The sequence below is a fragment of the Meles meles genome, chromosome 1, assembly GCF_922984935.1.
Source record: "Meles meles chromosome 1, mMelMel3.1 paternal haplotype, whole genome shotgun sequence".
NCBI lineage: Eukaryota > Metazoa > Chordata > Mammalia > Carnivora > Mustelidae > Meles > Meles meles.
The window spans coordinates 93,872,137-93,895,789 of NC_060066.1; the positions used below are offsets into that span (position 1 = coordinate 93,872,137).

General features: G+C 38.7%; 1 protein-coding gene across 4 annotated transcripts in view; it reads left to right on the plus strand.

Annotated features, from left to right (window-relative positions):
* The window catches only part of TOX (thymocyte selection associated high mobility group box), a 304,651-nt gene that overhangs the window by 154,458 nt on the left and 126,540 nt on the right, over positions 1-23,653 (plus strand). For 3 of the 4 annotated variants that reach the window (XM_046024012.1, XM_046024013.1, XM_046024015.1), the window contains exons 2-3: positions 802-867; positions 18,790-19,032. In XM_046024012.1, the coding sequence (XP_045879968.1) occupies positions 802-867; positions 18,790-19,032 (309 nt within the window). The remainder of the gene's footprint in view (positions 1-801; positions 868-18,789; positions 19,033-23,653) is intronic. The other variant, XM_046024014.1, reaches the window with a different exon arrangement.

Here is a 23,653-nt window from a genome sequence, read left to right on the forward strand (position 1 = left end):
TTCAAAAACCCAAATAATGAAAAGTATGTTATTGTTGTTGTTATGTGGCCATTGCTTGAGCTATCCGACGGTTCTGCCATTGTACCCCTGAGTCTCCGCCTCCCTTCCCGGTCCCGACTCGCAAATGTGTGTATGAATTTCTGTGCATCCGTAATACCTGCATGAATTCTGTATCTCTGAAAAATTTGACAGAGGAATGTTGAATCGCGGAGCTTGTACATTTTTACTGGTATTCGTGGTCATGATCATTCTTTGCCATGGTTGAAGCCCCACACGCTCTTTGCAAGTGTTATTGTAAAGTTATAGCCATTCTTCGGAAGGCTATTGTGATGAAGCCAGTTTTAGCCTGTTTTAAAAGCTCTGCACTTTTTCACTCTGGAGAGCTAAACTCAGAACGCTTTGAGCTGTGCCTTCGTGTATTTGTACAGTGTAAAGCTCCATTCATTTAATACTTCATTCCGACTGAACTGCAGTCCGTATACATGGTATGCAAAATGAGCCATTTTTGTTTTAAAACAGATTGCAGATGAAAGGAAACCATTCATTTCTTGCTTGCTTGCTGTAATTACTAGAGCACTAATTACTCCAAATCACTGACATCCAGGGTCAGGAAGGATGACAACAGAAACATCAAAGAAAAGATGGGGCTCACTTTGCTATGACAGATTTTCCGTATTCCCAACCACAGTAATTTTTTTTTTTTTTTTATGGCTACTGTTTTCCAGCTTGATGGTGAAAACAGCAACAACAAACATGCACACAGTCAAGATTGCTGAATGTTTACTATTATTTCATTCGCAGTTTGACGGTGAGAACATGTATATGAGCATGACAGAGCCGAGCCAGGACTATGTGCCAGCCAGCCAGGTGGGTTAATTAATCTTCTCTGCCTTGTTTCAAATTGTAATTAAACAAATTCAAAGAGTTGCATTGCAAATGAGTAGCACTATCAGTAACTGCCGCAATCAGGAATAATCATAATTTATAAACAAAGCATTTAAGCCTTGTTTCCAGTTAATGAGATAGAGCTGATAAAACACCAGAGTTGGCATTTGTTGAAAGATACTACCCTGTTTCCTCTCCAGAATGGCAAGCAGCTGTTTTGCCAGCATGATCTTTCCTAAACAGTTGTTTTACCTTTAGGAAATAAAGTCTTTACAGGTGCGGGTTATTTGTGCTTCTGACTATAGACGAATTAATCATTATAAGCTACACATGTCACAAATAGCTTTCCTTATCAACTATTGGGGCAGTTTTCAATACAATGTTACATTTATAACCGAGATCATGTGGCCGGTGAGCACTATATGGCTGCCTTCAGAATCTACTGGGTGGGTAACTTTCGAGCCAAAATGCGCGATATGATTGAAACCTTCCGAGAGCACGTTTGTATCCCTTTCCCTGGGAATGGTTGACAAGGTATTTAATCATGAGAAGTGACAACAAAAGTCCAATGAAAATGTAAATGGTTACATTTAGAAAAGTAAATTCTGGGCTATTTATTTTTAGATACTTAAGACCAGACCCTTTAATCTGGTGAGGGCATTTAAAGCAAAATTGTAAGTGCCCGAACATGCCGGCATACCATAATATGTAAGGACATTGTAAGGAAAAATAAACACATGGTTAAGTGAAAGCGAAGGAGAGTTCGTAGGAGCATTTTGTAGATTTGAACATTTTTTTTTCTGGAATAGCAAAACCACGGCAGCTGGAAATTTTATGTATCGGTACCTATGGCATAAACCCTAAGACAGGAGTTTTCAGTGCCCGCATAACCGCCCAGAGAGATTTGACATGATGAGTGTCATGGGATGAGTGGGGGAACGGAGAACAAAAATAAAACTTCTATTTTTCTTCATGGTGGTTGTCAGTGAATTAATCTAATGTATATGTTAGGGGTACACTTGGTGAAGCTTTGAAATTTCTCTAAGAACAAAATGTCTCGTGCTTAACTCAAAACAGAGGCAAGCCTGCCTCTCCATGAACTTTGCATTTACAAGTCATTACCATCACCGCCTTCTCTGGCAGACATTCTGCAAACCACACGATATTGTTCCGACGAGAAGGTCATCATTAAGCTTGTCAAAGATCCGGACTCCATTTCCTTCCATTCAACTGAGTTGATCACTTTCAGAATACCTTAGGCTGAGCCCTGCATTTACAATTCTGACTTCACTGAATTCATTCGGCTAAGTAGCCTCCGAGATCCAGAGGTAGTTGTGAATAGGACTGTTTGATTAAAAAATGAAAAATGTTACTATTAATTTTCTTCTAACCATCAATCCCCAAACTGTACTGACAAGTTTAGTATTACTATTAGATTAAAGCAACCAAGTATCATCTCTTTGGTGCCTTTAGGGTTTTGAAGTGTAAGGGCTAATTGAATTTGTTTGAAACAGTAGAAACACAAACTCAATAAATGATTGCCGTTATAAAGCAGCTGGTCCCTTTCAGAGAATCATTATGTCCATCTTAAAGACTTTTGGATAAAGGATTGGAAATTCAAAGCATATACATCATAACAACTTGGCTTCTTAGATTTTTAAATTCAAGTACAATGGATACGGTGAAGGCCCTGACTAAAATCAAACAACTAACATTATTTCTTTTAATATGTCAGTCAGGAGTACTAAGGATGTTTCAAATACCAGTGATGATCTATGAAAGAGTAGAGAGCCCCACATACTTTTCTGGTTTTGTAAAGCTCTGACAGGTTTGTGTGCCAGAAGCAGACTATTTTTTAATAATGTAGCACATATGAAAATATTTTTCGAATGTGCTATTTTAAAAAATTAGACTAATACAAGATAATATGTACTCTGGGGGGAATAAACTTTGCAAATTACATAAGTTGAATGGCCTTTGCTAAATTTTACGCTTAACATTCCTTTTGTTTACTGTAATAAAGTGTGTTCAAAAATTCATTACCTGCTATTCTTTTAGGGAATTTTAATCAATTTACCCCTTTCGGCAACCATAAATAGGATTTTAGTCATCTTACAGGGAAAAAAAATAGTTTTCTTCCTTTTCCTACATAACATCAAACATCTGCATAGTTTAGTAATCCAAGACAACTTGCCTCATAGCGTCACTCAACAATTATAATTCCTGTTCAATTTTCAAATCAGTACATGCTTTGGGACTTACAGACTAAGTTGCTAAGTAGCAACATATGGTACACTACTGCTCCTGTGATGTTGCTGCGAGCAAATAGCATAATTCTAAACTTGAAATGATTTTTATAGAAAGCCAATGCTGGAATAGCTCCAGAAATGGAAGTACACTGTAAAAATTAATGATATTCTTTTAGACAGTCCCAAAGGGCTCTTTGGCACTATCTACCGCATGCATTCTATAGCATTCCATGCCTCTTAAGCTAGTGTATACAGATCCTTAAAATTTTTTGCATATAATTTTGTAATTGATAGGCAGTTTTTAAATTGAGTATACTACCTTATAATAGGCCTGACAAATATGCAATAAAAACCCATGACATTTCCACTTCTCTCTGCCTCCATTCTTGGAATATTCGCTCTATTCTCCTCTAATAGTTTGCTCTAAGTGTGCTAGAGCTAGGTCTAGCTAGCTCAGTACTTTTATTTTATTTTCCTTTATCTTATTTTTGAGAGAGAGTGTGAGCTCTGCGGGAGGGTAGGGATGGACAGAGGGAGAGGGAGAGAGCGAATCTTAAGCAGGCTCCACACCGAGGCTGGATCCCAGTCTCACAACCTGAGATCATGACCTGAGCCAAAATCAAGAGTTGGATGCTTAACTGACTAAGCCACCCAGATGCCACAACCAGTACTTTCATTTAAACACCATTTAACTTTTTTGTGTCCTTCTTCTTCTTCTTCTTTTTTTTTTTTACTCTGCATGGCATTTGAAGCATGTGATGCAAGTTTCCTTTGTGTGTCCCCAGACCCTGGTTAAGCGGGCCCATTTTGCTTGATACTTCATGAGCTTGCAGATTCCGTCCTAAATAGTTAGTGGGAACATGTGAGCATGTTAAAGAAAGGAAAGCCAAATGTGAAGAGTAGCCAGTAGTCCTTCATAAACTCACTTCTTTCTATTCTTAACCTGTCCTGTCTGTGTGACCAATATGGCAGAATATACAACAGCAAGGCAGGAGGGAACTGGGTTTCCCAGCTTAGCTCTGACTCTTCCCTAGAATCTTCCGACCCCACTCAGATTCACTTGCTATGAGGCCTTTCTCTTTCCCTGAAAAAACTCTAGTCCCTTTCTCCAACCCCTGGAATTATGGTACCTTCAGTTCCTTATATGTGATTCTACTCAACACACAAGTGTTCATTTGAATTAAATACATCCAAGGAACAGGAGTCCAAATCTCTTGATTGAAACTTTCTGTGGCACCAAGATTATTTATTTATGTTTAGTTTTGAATATGTACCATTACTTTTTCTCATTCTTTCTTCTTCTGTGGAAGTTTCCAGAATATCATTTTCCATGGCTACCTGTTCATTCGGAGTTTCCACCCACACTGGTAACATTCCCCTCTTCTCTAGATGCAGAAATATTCTCATGCATGCCTCATTCGGGGTGCTGTGTGAAAAAGTTGGAGAAGGACTGATCTTTTTGTACAAGAAATAATCGCCTAATGGGGGAAATCAGAAAATTTTTCTAGTGGCAGGTTATGGAGAAGCTTAATTCTTAAGAAAATTACCTGATTGAACCTGATTAGATCATAAAGCTTAACACCACCTACCCAGTCATCAGGACACGGACTTTGAGAGTCTCCCTTACCACTCAGCCCTGAGCAAGTGTTGTAATTATTTAGATAGTGTCGATTCTACTTTTTGGCATAACTTTTGAATCTGTTTCCTCTTTCTTTCTACGTCATTATTGCCTGAGCTCCAGGCTCACAGTCTCTCATTAATATCTCTCATCTCACCTCACTTCCACCTTTCCATTTCTCCTCGCCCTGTTGCCAAATGCCAAATGATCCATGTCTCTTCCCTCCTTACACACCCCAGGCCTCTCCTGGTGGAGCTGGAGTTATTGATGTACATATTTGCCCCTCTGTGACACATAGCATACTAGAACTGGTACCCCTTTTCTTGTCTTGACCACCTGATTGTGAGCTCTCAAAGACAGGACTCGCCTTTGTCTCTCCCTGGATCTCCTGTGCCTTGAGTGTCTGGCATCGGAAGTACACAATTTTATTTGTTGAGAGACAAGAAAGTGATTAAAATACTGCACACGTTTTTTGAAAATCATATTAACTCTTTGGGTCTTCTGCTTGCGATGATTCTCAGTCCCCAGCTGCAGCCATTTGGCAAACCTGGCCCAGCCCATCTCATTCCAGTAGCTTCTCTCCACCTGGGTGCCCATACCTCGGCACATTAACAAAAGGCACCAGCCCTCCTGTCTCCTCAGAGAGTCAAATACAAGACTCAAAGAATTAACGTAATAGATAATAGACTAGATCATAACAGGCAGTCATTCCTACAAGAACTGTGGTACTGCTGTTGTCCGAAGCAATACAACGGCAGTGGAACCAATAGGACTCTCCAAGTTCCTCTTTGTACATGAATTTCTTTAATCTACTGTTAGAATTACAATGTTTTGAGATCTTCAAATGTATTAAAAGTTATATATTTTTAATTACGTGTTTTTCTAATGAGAAAATTCTCTAGGTTAGAGTGTAAATGAGGTATGAAAAAGGGCCTAGAAAGCATAATATTTTAAAGCGCGATTTTTGGGGAGGAAAAAAAATCTCTTGACTATGGGCCATAAAATTTCCATGATTATGACATAAATTTGAACTATAAATGAGACCAATTACTTTCAGATTGGTTCCTTTTGGCAGAAATTTCATGAGAAAAGTCAACTTGACTTTTTGACCATTGACCCAATAAAATGGCAAAGCCGCCATACTTTGAGTCCTCTAGTTAGTCCAACAAAGTCTGGCATCTTAACAAGCCCAAACTAGTTACTCAAACCAGTCTTCAGCGTAACATTCAAATGATTACTCTGCGCAGTCCCGGAGGTATTCATTACAGACAAAATTGCTCTTGTTGCCTTGCATACAAGCTGAGTTTTCAATGGGAAATGAAAGGATGCCTGGAAAAATAGGCCACCTAATTAAGTTAAACTACTCTAGCATTTGGCTTGACATCTTCATTACTCAAAATTAAAAAGATGCTTCACTTGAGCACACAAGTTACAGTTGTTTATGTTGTTTTCTTCCTAAATTGGCTTCTTACATGGAAGTCTGTTTTTCAGAATTATATCTTGAAATAGCTCACATATTTCTTACAGTTTATAAAAATGTCTTAATAGCTGTATGGATTCTGAACACGGGGGACATACAAATATATTTCTTAGAGCTCTTGGTAGTCAAACACACATCAGTCTCTCTGTATATTTTCTTGATCATTTACATATTGGTGGGATTGAAACTTAGAGGACTTTTATGCACACAGACTTTATTATTATTATTGTTATTATCATCATTATTATTAGTGGGCTCTTAACTTTGTTAGCTATAAAGGATCAGTTACATGAGAAACATGGATTCCTCAAAAAAACTTGAAGTAGAACACAAGATTTAACTGAAATTCATTTGTCCAGGAGAAGTGTTTTATATCAACCTCTCCCGCAGAGCTATTTTGGGAACATTTTAAAACATAAACATGTGTGGAACACACCATCTACTGATTGCCAGTTCCCACTCATTGACACTAATGAGGCAGCTGACAGGTTAAATGTTGTGTATCATATACATTTCCAAGCTGTGGGATTTGTGACTATAAGACTCATTTTTTATTTCACAAAATGAATGTTTGTTTCTTAGTGTGCTTGGGAATTTTATGATAATTGTCTAATAGTATGTTTTTTCAAGCATTAGGGAAATGCATTTCAGTGATAAAAAACATGAAAATGGTCTGAGTGGAATAGCATTAGCGGTTAAACAAAAACAAAAACAAAAACAGAACAAACCCAGATTCTCCAAAACTATCAAGCTTCATTTGGAGGGACGTTTGTTCAGTGGGCAACTGTTGCGTGACACCAAGACATTTTGGCCCTGGGAAGGGGGGCTGTGACTCCGGTATACCACCTAACCAGGTTCTACAGTTGCATTTGATCCACTTTGAAACAGCCCATTGGCTTGTTTGAAATGGCAGTTTGTAGATTTTTTTCTTCAGTGTATGAGCAATTATGAAAAGCTTAGTGATCCTTCCTGTTAACTTTTGCAATATATAACATGCTCGATTTTTTTTTTTTTTTTTTTTTTTTTTTTTTGGTCTGGCACTTGCCATAGCAAACCTGTCACTAAAGAATGTCTAAAAAATAGGTATGGTATTTCAAGTTAAGAATAGAGATATGTTGAATGATGTCATCTGTCTATGCCAGCTCCATTTCCAAGACACGTACAGATTGTTCTCAATAAACACTGAAATTTTATTATGCCAATACGTCAGGTAGAAACGATTTTGCCCATTTTTAGCACAAGGACACTGAGGCCTGGAAAAGCTGAGGTTTTTTCCACCCACCCATATCTCTCCTGAGACCTCCTTCTTCATATCCTCACCTGCCACCTAAACACCTTTAAACAAGTGTCAAGTTTCCCTTTGCAGTTTCAGTTCCTCGGTTGTGGAGAGACTTAGCTAGACTTCCCAGAAACACAAGGTTTCAGTTTAGTCTTTATGTCCATCCCTATTTTTTTTTCTTTCTCCTGTTTTTTTTTTTTTTTTCTCTGCTCTGTGTTATTTCACAGGTTAGATATAAAAATGGATGACTCTAACCCTGATGGTTTGAAGTTAGTGGATGACTATCTTGCAAAATATCCTTCCTGCATTCCTTGCTGCTTATTGATACATTGGGATCAATGTTCCCTGTTGCAAGCAAAGCCAAACAAATGACTTCTTAGTCCTACCATCAAATCATTCGAATGGTATAGACTGGTCTGAAATTCACAAGGGCTGCGAGGGTCACGACTGGAGACCAGTCATGAAGGCTTTCCTGGCTTCAACTGGGTCTCCTCGCCTTTCAGAAGGCTCTCCTTCAGGAAGAGCTAAACCCACCTGGAGTTGCTATTCTCTGAAGGCAAAAGGAAGAATGGCCTTGGAGGAATGGGGTCGGGGGCAGGTAATAGGACTGCAGGGCTGGCAGCCCCAGACAGAAGTTGCCTTCAAGGAAACCTGGTCTGCAATGCAACTCCTGAGCTGTTATTTTCTTATACTGACTTCCTAGAACTTCTTGTTTGTCCAGATGACGATAAGTGTCAGTAGGAAGCTTCTGCTTGGCTAGAAGTTTATGTTAGCCCTCCCCTCTTCCCAAGATAATGAATGAATTAGATCCACAATAGTAATTAAAAGCTGTTTGTTGGCAGCTCCCTGTGTCTGGCAAGGGACTAAGCAAAAGCTTTGCATATATTATCTCATTTAATCCTTAACAACAGTTCTGTGAGGATGACAGAGGTAAAGTGATTGGCCAAACGGCAAAAAGCTAGTAAATATCAGAGCCCAGGTGCTGCCCAAGTCAAATTCCATCCTTGCCCAGCTAGGCTTCTTTTGATTTTAGCACTTTAAGGTCAAGACATTGACAGACTAACCTCAATCACTTTGGTAGGACTGAGAGAAATGCTCAGTACTCTGACGTGTGTGGGAATATTCTAAAAAATGTTAGGTTGAACCAAATGAAATTACGAATATTTGACCACTGTTGACCAACAAAAGCAGCCATTTCATATTCCAATTTCAGTTTCATATTTCATACTTGTTCCAGCACACACACAAGCTGTACAACAAAGGTGAGGTGTTCAATGCAGTCTCTGCTTCCTTAATTTGCCCAGAGTGATGATTCCTTCCTCCCGGTCTTTTTTGGCTTTTCCAGACTCTTTGCTGCTGCTGCTGTCGTCTTTCCTCTGAATTCTCACTACTTTATTGTCCGGGTCTAATATACTTTTCCCCACCCTTCATACTTATCCTTCTCTCGTCTAGAAGGTAGACAAAATACAAGAGGCCGTCCCATAGGACATCCCTCCTGCGACTCTTCCCCAGGATCCAGCTTCTGCCTAACTGAAGGATGGGGGTTTACCCTTCATCAAACTGAGGGAATGGTCTCCAAGTGTTCAACTTTTTTTTTTTTTTTCTTCTTCTATGTCCCTGTCTTCAGCTCCCCTTCAGTGTAAGCTTTCTTCCTAGCAAGGAACTTAGGAAGCGAGATGCTCCTCAAATATTTAAGCATCCATTTGCAATTGTTTCCCGGTTAAAGGTCAAAAAAGTAGGAATTGCCTATAAGAATATGGTGAGTAGAAACAGGAGTCCCTCTTTCCTTTTCTGGCCTCCTTGTTTGAGGGAGGACCAAACCAAGAGCATAGCCCATCTGTTTAGTTCTCCTCCTCTGCTGATCTGGTTTCTTTATGAAGAATGTGAGTCTACATTCCCAACATTTACTGATTTCTATGCAATGGGCAAAAATGATAAGAATGGTCATAAATACTTATAACATGTATTTTTAAGTGTACATATAAAATATGTATATATAAAACTAGCCAGTGCTGAATGATCGAGTCCATACTGTCTGCCTGAATATGATTTAGCAAAGAGAAGTTGATGATAAGCAATAATCAATTCAACACAGGTTTTTTTTTTTCCTAAAAGAAAATATATTGAAGCTTAAAGACCATAAATGTTTTAAGATTTATATTAAAACCCAATTCATTTTATTTAGTTATTATATGTACAAAAAATAAACCTGTAATTATATGGTGTGGGTGTCCTCTCTGCCCAACAAGTTCCCGAAATACAAGCAAATCATTGAACCTCTTTGGACCTCATTTTCCTTATCTGTAGAGTGGAAGCATAGTCTTCAAGGTCTTCTCTTGAGCGAGCATTCTGTGACTCCATTTGAGCATAAATATCGAACTCTAGAACATTACCCCCAAGAAAAAAAATACATATGGTTATTCATCACAATGAGGTTCATAACAGAAAAATCAGAAACACCCTACATGTTTAGTAATAGGACACCAAGAGTTATAAATTATAGAACATGCACAGCAGGATATAATGCTCAGCCATTTGAACAATAATGTAAATGATATTTATGGGCATGGAGAATTAATCATGATTCATTTTCAATGATCAGATTACATTACATGATGGAATAATGACAATAGTAAAAAATGATAATGTCACTAACGTTCATTGAGTGCTTGTATGAGCCAGTATTTATTCAAATTATTTATATTACCTCATTTATCTCATTGAATCCTGATTACCTTGAAAGAATTGAATACAATTGTATCCCTATTTTACAGATTTGGAAACTGAGGCTTAGAGGGAGTAGTGTTCTGCTAAGTGATCTGCTGAGATCGACATAGAGCATTTCTATCTTCAAAATCAGAGCTCCATCATCTGACTTAAAACAAAACCCTGAAACAAAATGGCAAATATGAACTATAAGAATCTTGAAAGATACACATGTTTTAATAGTGGGGGTTTTTTTCTGAGTGGGTGGACTAAGTGATTTCTTTTCATATACGTTTTTTGAATTCTTTATAAAATAAAACAAAAACATGTAGAACTGAATCTCAGCGTGAGAATTGAAAACCTCTGAAAAACTACAAAAATATAGCTGCATTTGTACCTAAAATTGTATGCTAAATAGTGAAATTTAAATGTTTTAATCACCCCTTTTAACAGAATATGGAATGATACCTGTTGCCAGAAGAACACCTTTGGGACCCCACTAGGGCTTCAGAAGTAGCTCTTGCCCCTCAATCTACTTTTCCTAATCATTCGTGTGTGGGTCGTGGCTTGTGGGGGAAGTACGTTATTTATTTCCCAGAAGTTTGTTTTTTGTGTTTTGGGGGTTTTTGTTTGTTTAGCCAAAGGGAAGGCCCATATGACAACAGCACACAGGCCTGGTTTTAAACTGTCCCCTAAAAATATAGCTGGGAGGGATTCCTGGGTGACTCCAACTCTGGAGTTCAACTAAGGTCATGATCTCAAGGTTGAGGGATCAAGCCTCATCCTGAGCTGCTTAAGATTCTCTCTCTCCCTCTCCTGCTCTCCTTGCGTGCCTGAGCATGTGCACGTGCACCCTCTCTCTCACTCTTTGTCTTTCAAATAAATAATTAAACCAACCCTGGCCTTAAGAAGAGTCAATGTTAGACATTCACCAGGGTGGCCTCAAGTCAACCCTGTTTTCTGGTCTCATTCAGGCTTTGCACACTGGGTTTTCAATTATGAAATAAACACAGGGCAGTAAAAACCAGTCTCATTGGGAACCGAGTTGGGTTCAATACCCCAACGTTTGTTTTGGTCAGTGGGACCACTCTTGCCCTTGACATTTTCTTAGAAGACCGGATCTTACTGTTGAACCTCCTTGGTACATTGTCCAGGCTTGCTCATTTGCTGGTTTTGTGATCCTCCCTCGATCACATATTGCATTTCAGCGGAAGTGTCTGATATTCAGGCCCTGTTATGGGGGTAAATCTGCTTGTAACAATCGCTTGATCATCCCAGCTTCAAGTAATTCCACTTGCATTTACACTTGACACTTCAAACATGCACTTTATTGGGAGCCCAAGTTTTTATATATCCTCTAATTCACTTCTTTTATAACAAGCTACATCTTACAGTTCTTTGCATCTCAAATCATACTTTGTAGGATGGCTTACACATAGTAGGTACATAGCAAATGATTCTATGGTAGTTGAGGTACTCATTGCCTTTTACTTAACACAGGGTACAAAAATTAATGAGCACAAATAAAATAAATGTTGTACATTCTACCAAAAAAATTGCATTTTGATAACTGTTGCTTGGAAAATTAGTACATTGTGTGTATTTAAATGAAGATGATTTATTGCTATTGTCTAACATGTGAAGAAAGACAAAAAAAATGGTTTGCAGGATCATTGGCTTGAGCACATCAATGGCACTGTTGGACAATTCTTGCTGAGTGTTAAGATGATTTATGTAACAGACCGAAGCTTTGCACAGTAATACATTATAGTCTCAAGCTATCAACCCTTGTTCATGCAGAGACAAAAGAATCTGAAAAATACCTACTTCTGAAGGTCTTCTCAAAAGAAATTAGAGATAATGTTGATGCTGTTTAAACTCTTTTGAGAGAAATCACCATTACATGCCATGTCTTAACTTCTGAAAACAGAGGAAGTTTATCATTTCTCTTTTTTTTAAATCATTTTTTCTAATGAACTCTGTAGTTGGCTTTGTTTCCCATTTAGTTATTTGAATCAGGCAACATGAATTTCCAATAGAAGATGAAATACATTTAAACACTGGTATTTTTCTACCCTGAAATTTCAGGAATTATGTTACAGATTAAAAATTAAGGCATTCCGTGTACATGGGATGGCAATGTTATTTATTTATCTTTTGAATAAAGAACTATATGAGAAACATATTTTACAATGTTATAACTATAGCCATATTTTCAGTGTATGCATGATTGCATGAAGCCATCACATAATTTAAAGATATGTACAAGATGATATCTTTTGAATTCTTCTGAGTTATGGGACTTCTTGTCACCAAAGATAGAGTGCCTTGTATAATGACTGCAATATGTGGGCAGAAACCCACAAAAACAAGGTCCCTCTGATGGAAAAACTAGACTTAAAAAAGAGAAGAATAGGCAAAGTTCAGAAGAGAGTTCCCATTATTAGTTCCTGGTCAGCATATTAACACTCTATCTAGACAGTATGAAAACATGAATTCTCTGTAGTCAAGAGAAGACTCATTCTAATTAACATCCCAATTCCAGATGCAATAAAGTTGAATAAGAACAAAAAATAAGAACAGGCTGTAGCAAAAGGAAATATGGATTGCAGAAGGAGAAAATAATATAAACAGGATACCCAGGTCATGGATTATGTTAAGCAATATGATTAAAAAGGAATGTGAGTATATAATTAAACAGACAGAGGCATTGAGATCTTCCAGAAACCAGGTGAGAAGTTTTCTTTGCTTTGTCACTCAAATGGGGATACTGGGAGTGTTCAGTGGGGAAAGGACAATGGCCTTAATCAAATGGCTGGAAAAGCTTCCAAAGCGATCAAATCAAAGGAGATTGAAAAGATCCTCTTTTACTTTCTTATAACCCAGTCTCTCGATTAAGTCTCAAATGCAGTCCACCAGATGGGCAATTTCACCTTCTTGCCAAGAGTCTCCCAGGGAAGATGGCCTTTCTACAACACATGGCGATGTGTTAGAATGTGTAGCTTTTGTGGTGAATTTCGACACAAGTTCATTGACAATTTCTCTAGGTCAATAGGAACTGAACTGTCAGGAGCCCATCACCCAGGGCTGCTGGTGTACCTGTGTGGTTCCCTGCCGGCAAGAGTTGTGGCCCTTGGAACATTTCCCTCATTATCCTCTGAGCTCTGCAGCAGCCTTCGCCTGTTCACTGTTGCCCACGATCATTTTATTCTTTCATTTCAAAAATGCAATTTCATTCCATTAAAATAAGGCAAAACTTGATCTTAGCTATTTATGGGGGGCAATTAAATGAACACATTATGTATGAATGGGGCTGCACTCTGTTTCAGTATGAGTTTGGATCAATGGCAAATATACTGAAATTCCGTTATAGTGGTGTCTAAATCGCCTCCGTCACTGTCTGTAGGTGTTTGTTTTCTTGGCCATGACCCAGTCCATGGCATGTATAAACCTATTTAATAATAACCAGAGCTATGCTAAAGCTGTCATTTATCAAGAACTTTCCATCTGATTTTTTTTTTTCACTTTCAATGCTCAAAAGAACCCCATGAAGCAGATTCTGAAACTGAGGCTCACAGGGAATCAGAAACTTGCCCCAGAACCTGTACTATTAAATGTTTCAGCACACTTAGATTCAGTTCCTCTCTACTGGACTCCAGAGTCTCCATTCCTTCCATCATACTCTTGGCCATTCTTATCAGTCACTGGAGGAATCATTATGAGTACTCCCAACCCATCTAAAAATCCATCTCCTTCTCATTACAGAAAGACATAGCACTTTATAAGTACATGTGCAAATACCAATGGTGAGATTTTAAGAAAATGACTTGAAACAGTCACTGGCTTTACTATGTAGAACCATGAAAATACTCTCTTGAGGATGATAATATTTTGAAATTACTCCTTTAATGCTTCCAACGGTCCCCGGGTGGCCTTGAAAAGTTCATATGTATTGCAGAATTAGCCAAGCCTTGTGACAGGACAGCCCACTCCAGTCCACATTCCACGACTCTTGGCTTCTGTTCCCTGGTCACACTGGGACATACAGAGCCTCCCGCCCTAGAGCAGAGCTGTCCTATCCCAGCACCAGCAATACGATGAGACTCTCCTGCATCTAGGACGAGGGAGTACCTAAAGATCAGGGAGAGTCTGCTTAAGTAGCAATGATAAAACTTCGAGTTCTTTAAATCATTAAGATCACGCAGACTGGCTACTGGATAGAGCAAATAACTTTGCATGCTTCTTTCTGTCTAATGTGCCTTTCATTAACACGATGAAGATCCAAGATAAAATTAAAAGTATTGGCTTGAATTTCATGCCGCTACCCCTAAACACTTTTTTGTCTGTGTAGATGGTCACCATTGACTTTTCTCCTTCCCTGGGGAGGAGGCAAGCTGTATGGCTCAGACTGCTGATAAGGTTCTTATCTCTAGACAGTAAAATGCACTATAAAGTGGGATAAGGAATAAGAGCAAGTCTACAACCATTCTTCTCCATTCTTCTCCGGAATTCTACTCTGCAACCCAGCCCTGTAGATTCTTAGAGGACCTGGGACATTGGTGGTCTCTAATTCAGGCTGGGGGTGAAGCACAGTCCTCTATTTCAGGGGATATGCAAAGGTCTTATAAAGGACATTGGTCCCAAGACAGCTGGAGAATGAAAAATATTTCAAATTCATGGCCTTCCTGAGATTCAAGGGAAGAAAATAAGCCCAAGTCAGAAAAGGACCTTAAGTCAGTAGAAAGTATATTAGGTCCACCGTGTCGCCCAGGGATGGCCTTAACAGAAGCCGTCTTTGACTGCCCACAGCCTGGTCTCATCACCAAGGTCCCTATTCCTATGCTCAGCGTACTTTCTCATCCCCTCAGTGCTCCCTTGCTGCCAACCAGGCATGGGACATTACACCTGTCATTGTCAAGGGATCCCGATGTGCAGCTGAGGCTTCCTTGGGGTCCTTAGCTGATGCTCAACCTGCAGAGGGGCTAGGTTCCAGCAACTTCTGAGAACCCGGGGGCCCCAAACTCACCCTTACAAATCCTCTGGGACCTCTCTGTCTCTGTGGAATGGTAAGTGCAAGCCATTTCAGAGGGACAGATCAGCAGCCAGAGAGGGACACGAAATTACCCTGCCCCAGACTTTCTCAGGCTGCTTAAGCCTTTGTATCTCTAACAGGATGTGTCTGGCTTCCTGACATGCAGAGAGATTAATGTTATATACTGTGTTGTCAGCTGACCAGTGCGAAGTCTTGGGAATACAGGGTGTATATTCAAACCCTTGGAATAACAATGCCATCTTCACGGATTTCACGGCTTTAAAAAGTCATTTTAGCATTCATTCATTCATTCGTTTATGCCTTCATTCAGGGATTCATTTGTTAATCCATTCAACAGATATTGAATACAGATTATAACCGGGAAGTCTCCCGGAGAATAAGGGAAACACTCGACCATATCCTATTGTAATGCTTTCGTCCCCAAACTGCGATTTTCTCTAATAATATATATCTTACTGTTGTTAAGTCAAATTTATTCTTACCAAGTTTTTAAAAATTAAAATAAAGATGTCAAGTCATAGAAATCAACATTGAGGAATTCACTTATTCACTTCCACATTAGAAAATAATTAGTAATTATCTGGCATTGGAGTTTTTGTGAGTTTTGTGACATTTTGACATTCATACAATTATTATGATACTTTTATATGGCATCCATTATAGTGGATGCCATATCCACTATAATGGATGCCATATACCATGGCAAATAACCATATCATGACTTCTAACATAAAGAACAGAAACTGCTAAGTAACCTTATGTTGTTAAAATTCCTGATCCACGTAACTACCCATTACCAGTTAAGTTGTAGAATCTGTGGTTTAGGTATATAAGAGCATGGATTAAATAACATTAATGTGCAATTACTTGAACATAAACCCTGTAGCTTTATTAAATTGCAGTGCAATTGTTATCACTCGATGTAAAGTGATACCAATTAAACCCTCCTTTAAAACATCACAAATTAAGATTTAACTACAAAGAAATGCTAACATGTAAAGTTTATGGTAAACCATGGATAGAATATCCCTGAGTATTTCCAGAGGCTTAATAGCATTTATAAAATTAAAAACATCTTTCTCCTTTATCCCTGGCATTAACTGTACCTAATTTAGGGAAGTTTCAAACAGACACCATTAACTTCTTAAAAGAGATGTATCAATAACTTCACTTCTGAAATGTCAACACAAAGACAAATTACGCATTCTTGTGTTCATACTGAGTAAATATTTTCGTGGGATAGGCATTGGGATGGAATTTGGGATAAGGAAAGACTTGAGACCAAAGCTAATGTTAGTTCTTAAGTTTTGCTGGTCAACTTTGTATCATTCTTCCTAATAAAATAGTAGCAATTAAACGGCTTCTATATCACAACATGTGTCTATCCCTCAATATATACTGAGCTGGTTGTTTACCAGCTGAGTCAAAGTGACTTAAATTCCGAGTCTGGATTTTCTCTTCAGGAAAACAGGATAATGATAGCCACACACAGGATTATCGTTAAGGATTAAATGACTCAAAGGACTTCATACAGCACTTTTTACAAAACCAGCATTAATACACGGGCTTCCTCTCTCTCCCACCTCCCACTTCAAATCTTTCATGCTTCTTCTTAGGTCAATACTTGTACCAGGAACTGATAGTTTACCCCTATAGACTCAAGGTCTAAAATATACTAAGCAAACGAGAATTTCATCAAACTTGGGATTTGGGTACCGACCACGACTATATTTTTCAGACAAGAGATCTAAACTATAAACAGGAAAATTTGGTACCTGATGATTGAACTTTAGAGCTGGTGATTTTGTTAACAGAACTCTAGATATTCAAGGACAGTGATCTGCAGAGATGAATCAAATCTTTCCCTTCACCTACACCCCACCCCTACCCCGCCCAGGTGCTAACCCACAGGAGCCTCATGTGACCAGGTCTGAATTCCAGATGTTTCCAGTAGCGCTTCATTTCATCATATATTCTGACAGCACCTAAACAAATAGATCAAAACTTGTATAGCATTTAGCAAGTGCAACTTGAAGATTTTCTTTCTGTTAGACAAATAAACGCCATCTGGAAAAAATAACCCGAGGCGCTTGGATGCAGGAACATGAAGCTTATTGGCTGAACACCCAATGAATACCTTAAACTACTTTCTTTGGCTCCTACCCTCTGCCTGCTCATTTCAAATCTTGCCCATTTCAGACGGCTCTGTGCTGTTAGACAAGTCCCATTACTTGGGCACTCAAATACTAGGAAGACATGCTTAATTTGAAAGATAGGCTTGCAAGAGGGATCAGGACCCAAATTGTTTCCTTTTTATTATAACACCTGCTCTATAAAGGACTGCTAAGTATCGCTATGCCTTGATCTTAATTGGGAACAATATTTTATTATCCGGTCTCTTCTCAAATTTTCAATGTTTACCACTTTCCGTTTTAAACAGGAGTGTCCTCATATAATCTTTTCTTCCTTTTTTGCTCCCTCCCTTCCTCTTTTATCTAAAGCTACTTTCCAAAGGAAAAGCCCCACATATGTTGTTATTTATTTTAATGGTGGACTTTTATTCCTCAATTAGTATTACAACAATGTCAGTGTGATATTGCCTTTCAAATTAGCTGAATGAAATCTAAATGACAGCAATATTATTTAGTAGCTTTTTAGAGGAAAGTCAAATAAATGTGAATAGCCAGAAATCAAGAAAATCTTCATTTTATTTTAATGGTATACTTTTTGGGATAAAAATAGCTTTTAATGTTTTTTTCATAGATCAAACTTTCTATGCAAACACACTTATATAACGTGCCCAAGTTATGTCTTTACTAATTATTTTTCTTTTGTCCATTGTGAGCACGTGGTTTTTCAAAACTCAAAAACAATTGTCCCCAGAACTTCTGGAATTCATTTTATTACGTCTCATGATCTGAGCAGTAGGGAGTCCTATGAAACATGTTTGATTAAACATGAATTTTTATGGGGCGCCTGGGTGGCTCAGTGGGTTAAAGCCTCTGCCTTCCGCTCAGGTCATGATCTCAGGGTCCTGGATAGAGCCCCGCATCGGGCTTTCTGCTCAGCAGGGAGCCTGCTTCCCTCTCTCTCTCTGCCTGCCTCTCTGCCTACTTGTGATCTCTGTCTGTCAAATAAATAAATAAAATCTTTAAAAAAAAAACCATGAATTTTCTAAATTGCCTCTTTCCCCACAATTCCCATGAAAAAGTTTTTCAGCTAGAATAAAACTCCGGAGAATTTTAATGGGACCTTTGAAATCTGTTTGAGTTCACTTTCTTGGAAAAACAAAACTGCCTAATAGAAGTACTCTTTATACAAGGAGTGGATATGCCTTTGAGGCAGCTTTCTTCCATACATAATAGTGAAATGAGAGCAGGGTAATCTGCATGTTTGAAATGTCTTTGCCAAATCCTTAAGGCTGCTTGTCATAATATCTGAACAGGTCGTGTGTGTTTGTTCACGGTGACGAAGGAGAAGGGGGATGATAATTTGCAACAATATCCCTTGTCTTTTCAGTCTTACCCTGGCCCAAGCCTGGAAAGTGAAGACTTCAACATTCCACCAATCACCCCCCCTTCCCTCCCCGACCACTCTCTGGTACACGTGAATGAAGTCGAACCTGGTTACCACTCTCTGTGTCACCCAATGAACCATAATGGCCTGCTCCCATTTCATCCACAAAACATGGACCTACCTGAAATCACCGTCTCCAATTTGCTGGGACAGGACGGAGCCCTGCTTACTAACTCCATTTCTGTGGTAAGAATCTGCTTGCCGATTGGTGGTGGGGAGCGAGGAACATAGGAGGGTAAGGTTGACTTTCATGGGAGAAGTTTTACATTGTCGTAACACAGGATTCTGAAACTAGGCATACGTTTTTAGCTAGGGAAAATGTTCTCCATAAGTTCCTGAAGTAATTTTTGGTCTTTTGTTGAATTCAGGGCAAAAATCAATTAATTACCTGTTTGATCACTCTTATGTCTTACTCAAAGTTCTAAACACTATTAGACACCGAAGGCCCTATCGTAAGGTTGAAATGTCTAACTAGATTTCAGATAAAAGATTATCTTAAAAGGGGCCACCTCTCACTTACTGCCAGATTTCTCACTCTACAAGAAAGACCCTCACATCTTCTGAACAGGAACTGCTGTTCAACTAGATTTCTCCCCCATTTTCCACAGATTTACAGGATAGGAAAGCAAGAAAACCATCTTCATTTTTATTTTGGCAGTACAATTTTAGTGATCAAAAATTATCTCCATTAAAGTGTTTCGGTCTGTTGGATCCATTGTCCCCTGAACCTTTGAGTGTTCTGTACTTCCTAAAGTTAGTGGGAATGTGTATCATCCAGGAAAACCAGCAGAAATTTAATTTCCAGCCTCTACCCCAAAGTCCAGGGATCTGAATTTTTAACAAGCATCCCGTGTTTGAGAAACACTGGCTTGTCATGAAATCTTTCCTTCTGGTTCGTGTGTCATCTAAAACCTTAGTAATTTCTCTGTCTGTATCTCAAGTAGTGAAAAATAGTTTCCGCAGTATATGGCCAAGGACAGAACATTTACCTTGTCATAAAACTCTCCCTGAGGTTAACAGTGACTTTTAATTAGCACTCTTTTGTTTCCATTGTTCAATAACTTAACAGTACGTGTAACTCGATTGTCATTTTGGTAAGTCACTCAACAGTACTGTCGGGCTCACAATGAACAAATTGATTAACTGCTCCTCTTATATGGTTTCTGATAGGCAGCATTTCCATTATCACTAATCAAAAACATTTGGGGATGTATCTCTAACTTGAGTGAATTCACAAAAAGGTTTTCCTGTTAATCATGAATGTAAAGGGTGTGGGGTTGGGGAGGGAGTGTCAGAAGTCATTTTGAAGACTTTTTCGACGTCATTTTTCAAGAATGAAGCCCAGAGCTTCATGCCATGATGGCATCCAGATTCCCTTAAGAATTGGCAGCTAGCTCAGTGGCCAAAAGAGAACTCATTTGCATCACTCATGGTGGCAGAAAATTATTGCCTCGATTTTTTATTCTACCTGTATAGATTGGTTCTAAGAGTATTAACTATGGCTTCCTAAAATAGAACATGGATTTTTAAATGAAGATGCTAAATTCGTAAATCTGAATCATGCTGTACTTCAAAGTAGTCACCTTGAAAGTCACATGTCCATTCCTCTTTGGGGCTTGGCCTTCAGACCCAATTCTCAAGTCAATGAGGGATCCAAGTGATGGCTTCATATGCACCATTGTGTGCTAAGAAGGCGAAGAAGAATGCATACGGTGTATATACTACCAAGTCGGTCCTCTAAGCTTTCTCACAGTGTGAATGGAGCATGGCCATAGAAGGGATAATGAGATATTTCGTTACATAATTTAAGTCTCCAAACCCTTTTTTTCTTTATATAATTTGCTTTCCTAGCCTTCTGAGGACCGTCTTGATATACCACTCGCTTGTTAACTTAGGCTTCCTCAGTGTATATATGCATACATACATTGTGTACAACTTCAACATACATGTATCAAGGATTTCCCCAGAGCTGTCAAAATGGCGGTCACTCCATCCTTAAATGGCATGCTGAGAACTCGACCTAGTCACAGTGAGATGCACCATTTTCTAGGTCCTTCCTCCACTGTGCTTTCCTCTTGCCCTATCCGGACCTTCTCCTCATCCAAATCTCTTTATGCTTTCCCCACCCAACCCAATGTCAAAAACTGAACTTTAGGTATTTTCCCTTTAACATGATATTTCCTTTGAAACTTTTAACACTGTGCAAGGCAGAGGGGCCCCATCTGGCCCACGTTAAGGGGATGAAGCTCTAATTTGCTGTTCTGGTTCTTTTTTTTTTTTTTTAAGATTTTATTTATTTATTTGACACAGAGAGAGAGAAAGATCGCAAGTAGGCAGAGAGGCAGGTAGAGAGAGAGAAGGAAGCAGACTCCTCGCTGAACAGAGACCTAATGCGGAGCTTGATCCCAGGACCCTGAGATCATGACCTGAGTCAAAGGCAGAGGCTTAACCCACTGAGCACCCAGGCGCCCCATGCCATTTGGTTCTTGGCAAGTCTCATCTAGCAGGACTTTTTATAGCATGGTGAGCCTTCCCCATGCCTCCCAAACTATATTCTGAGGAGGACATCCACTTCGCCTACTCCCAGTACTGGCCCTACCATTTTATGCTGTTAAGTAAAAAGCTACTCTGACAAATAATCCAAGTCTTGGTGAGGTTTGGATGGGCTTTGGCACAGTCCAATAGAACTTTCTGGGATAATGTCTTTTCTGTTAGCTGTGTTGTCTGTTAGCAGTATTCATTGGCTATTGAACACTTTAAATATGGATGGTGTGACTGAAGAACTAATTTTTATTTTATTATATTTGAATTATTTACATTTAAGATAGCTACATAGACAGCGTTGGTCTAGTTAGTGTTGATTCTGACATTAAATCTATATGAAACCCATTTTTAAGCCAAAGTGGTCTTGGCGAAAGTAGTTTCGGAGATTAAATTTATTGTAAGAATCCTCTTTCAAGGCTGGAAACTCTGGCTGGAGTCCAGGAACCAGAGTTTGATACGCTGTAAAGTTGCGATAGAAATCTAATAAAGTTGGCAGGGCCGACTTCATAGGAGTCTACTAATTCCTTTGAGAAACAAGGAGCCTCTTCGACTCCTTTGAAGTATCATGTGTCTAGAATGCCATTCATCAGTGTGTATATTTTAAATGCTTACCATGATCTAAATATTTGCAAGTGCTCAAATGATTGATAAGTCCTTCAGAAGCTTGTAAATTATGGAGAAAACATAAATTGGTATGAAGCAATCAAAGTAAGATATGAAGCAATTAGAGGCCAGGAGAAATGTTAAACTCAGTTTTACTGGCCAATGAACCCAGTAGGAATTCCTAGTTGGAAGACATTAGAGTAATCTGGTTTAGGTAGTCTATAAAACCTGTTGGAAAATGTAGGGCTGCGGGCGGGGCCTGAAAGGTGGTGTTGATTTGGACAAACAGAGAGAGAAAGAAAAGCCATATCTGAGAGCATTTGCAAAGCAGGTTGGTTATTTTAAGTTGGAAGATTTGACCAAAGGCTTCAAAAACTAATGAAAGGACTATGGGCTTGATATGATGGATTCAAAGAAACCATTGGCAGCTTTCACTCGAGGCAAAAGCATTATGAAAGCAGTCAGAGGAAATCCTTGTGGCTTCTTCCTGGGTGGATAGTGGTGGTAAGAAACTGGAGTTGTGGAAAGCCTGGGCAGCCAGTTGTCATAACTCAGGCAAGAAGTGTTGAGGAGATACACAGGGCGGTGACAGCGAGAACAGAAAGATGGGCTACTGAGCTGTTTCCACATCATTCCCCAATACAAATGGATCTGAAGATGAACAACCCTTCATACAGCCCTATATTTTACATTTCAAAAGCACTCAGGGGTTCCTTGCTTTGAAAGGAACTTTAAGACCATGGAATATGTTCTTCATGTTTCTTTGCGAAAACAGACTAAAACTCTTCCCTAAAAACTTTGCATGTGCATAATGTGATCGCAAAGTTTAACAACCAAATTCTTGGTCAGTTTGCCAATTGTTGAAATATATTTGGGAAGAGGGCACTATGTAGGTCATCAATGCTCATACAGACAAGGAAGTCATGACTACAGAAATCCAGATGTAAGAGCTGCTCACCTAGAAATTATGGTGCTTTTTCCAAACCCTTCTTTCAAGGTCACTTACAATAATAAGAGCTAACACTTGTAGATTCTAAATAATAAACTTGCTGCAACTTTTATGTTCCTATGAGTATAAACCACCCTAGACAGATTTATGTATAGAATCAACCATCTCCAGTTGTATTTTCTAGAAGCTTTTCAATGTTATTAAACCCGAGCCTTTGCTGTTAGTGTGGTTCTCACATCTTGGTGTTAGTATCTTCACATGACGGAATTTCAGAATTTGAATGCATCAATGGAGTGGAAATATTTTAATTCTCATTTAAGTATTATATATATTTTAGAGCTGGTTGTCGTGTTTAAATGCAGATGTATTACTGTGTCACACATGTTATTTTTATATAATATAAATTATTATATATGATATCATTTTTGATATTTCATCTTAATGATAAATTTTTTTGTGTCTGCTTGTTCTTATCCTTAGTGGCAACATAAGCGATACAGATTTACTGATTGTAAGCATTTCCAACAAATGTCTATTGTATTAGACATAAAAAAGTTAGTTTGCAATTAGAAATCAGTGGCTGAATGAGTATTATTATCTCAATTTCACAATTGGAAAACGGAGCATCAGAGGGGTTAAGTGACTTGCTCAGTGGCTCAGCTCATAAATACCCCAGCTTTCTTATCTGAAAAGCAAGGATAAAAATAGTCC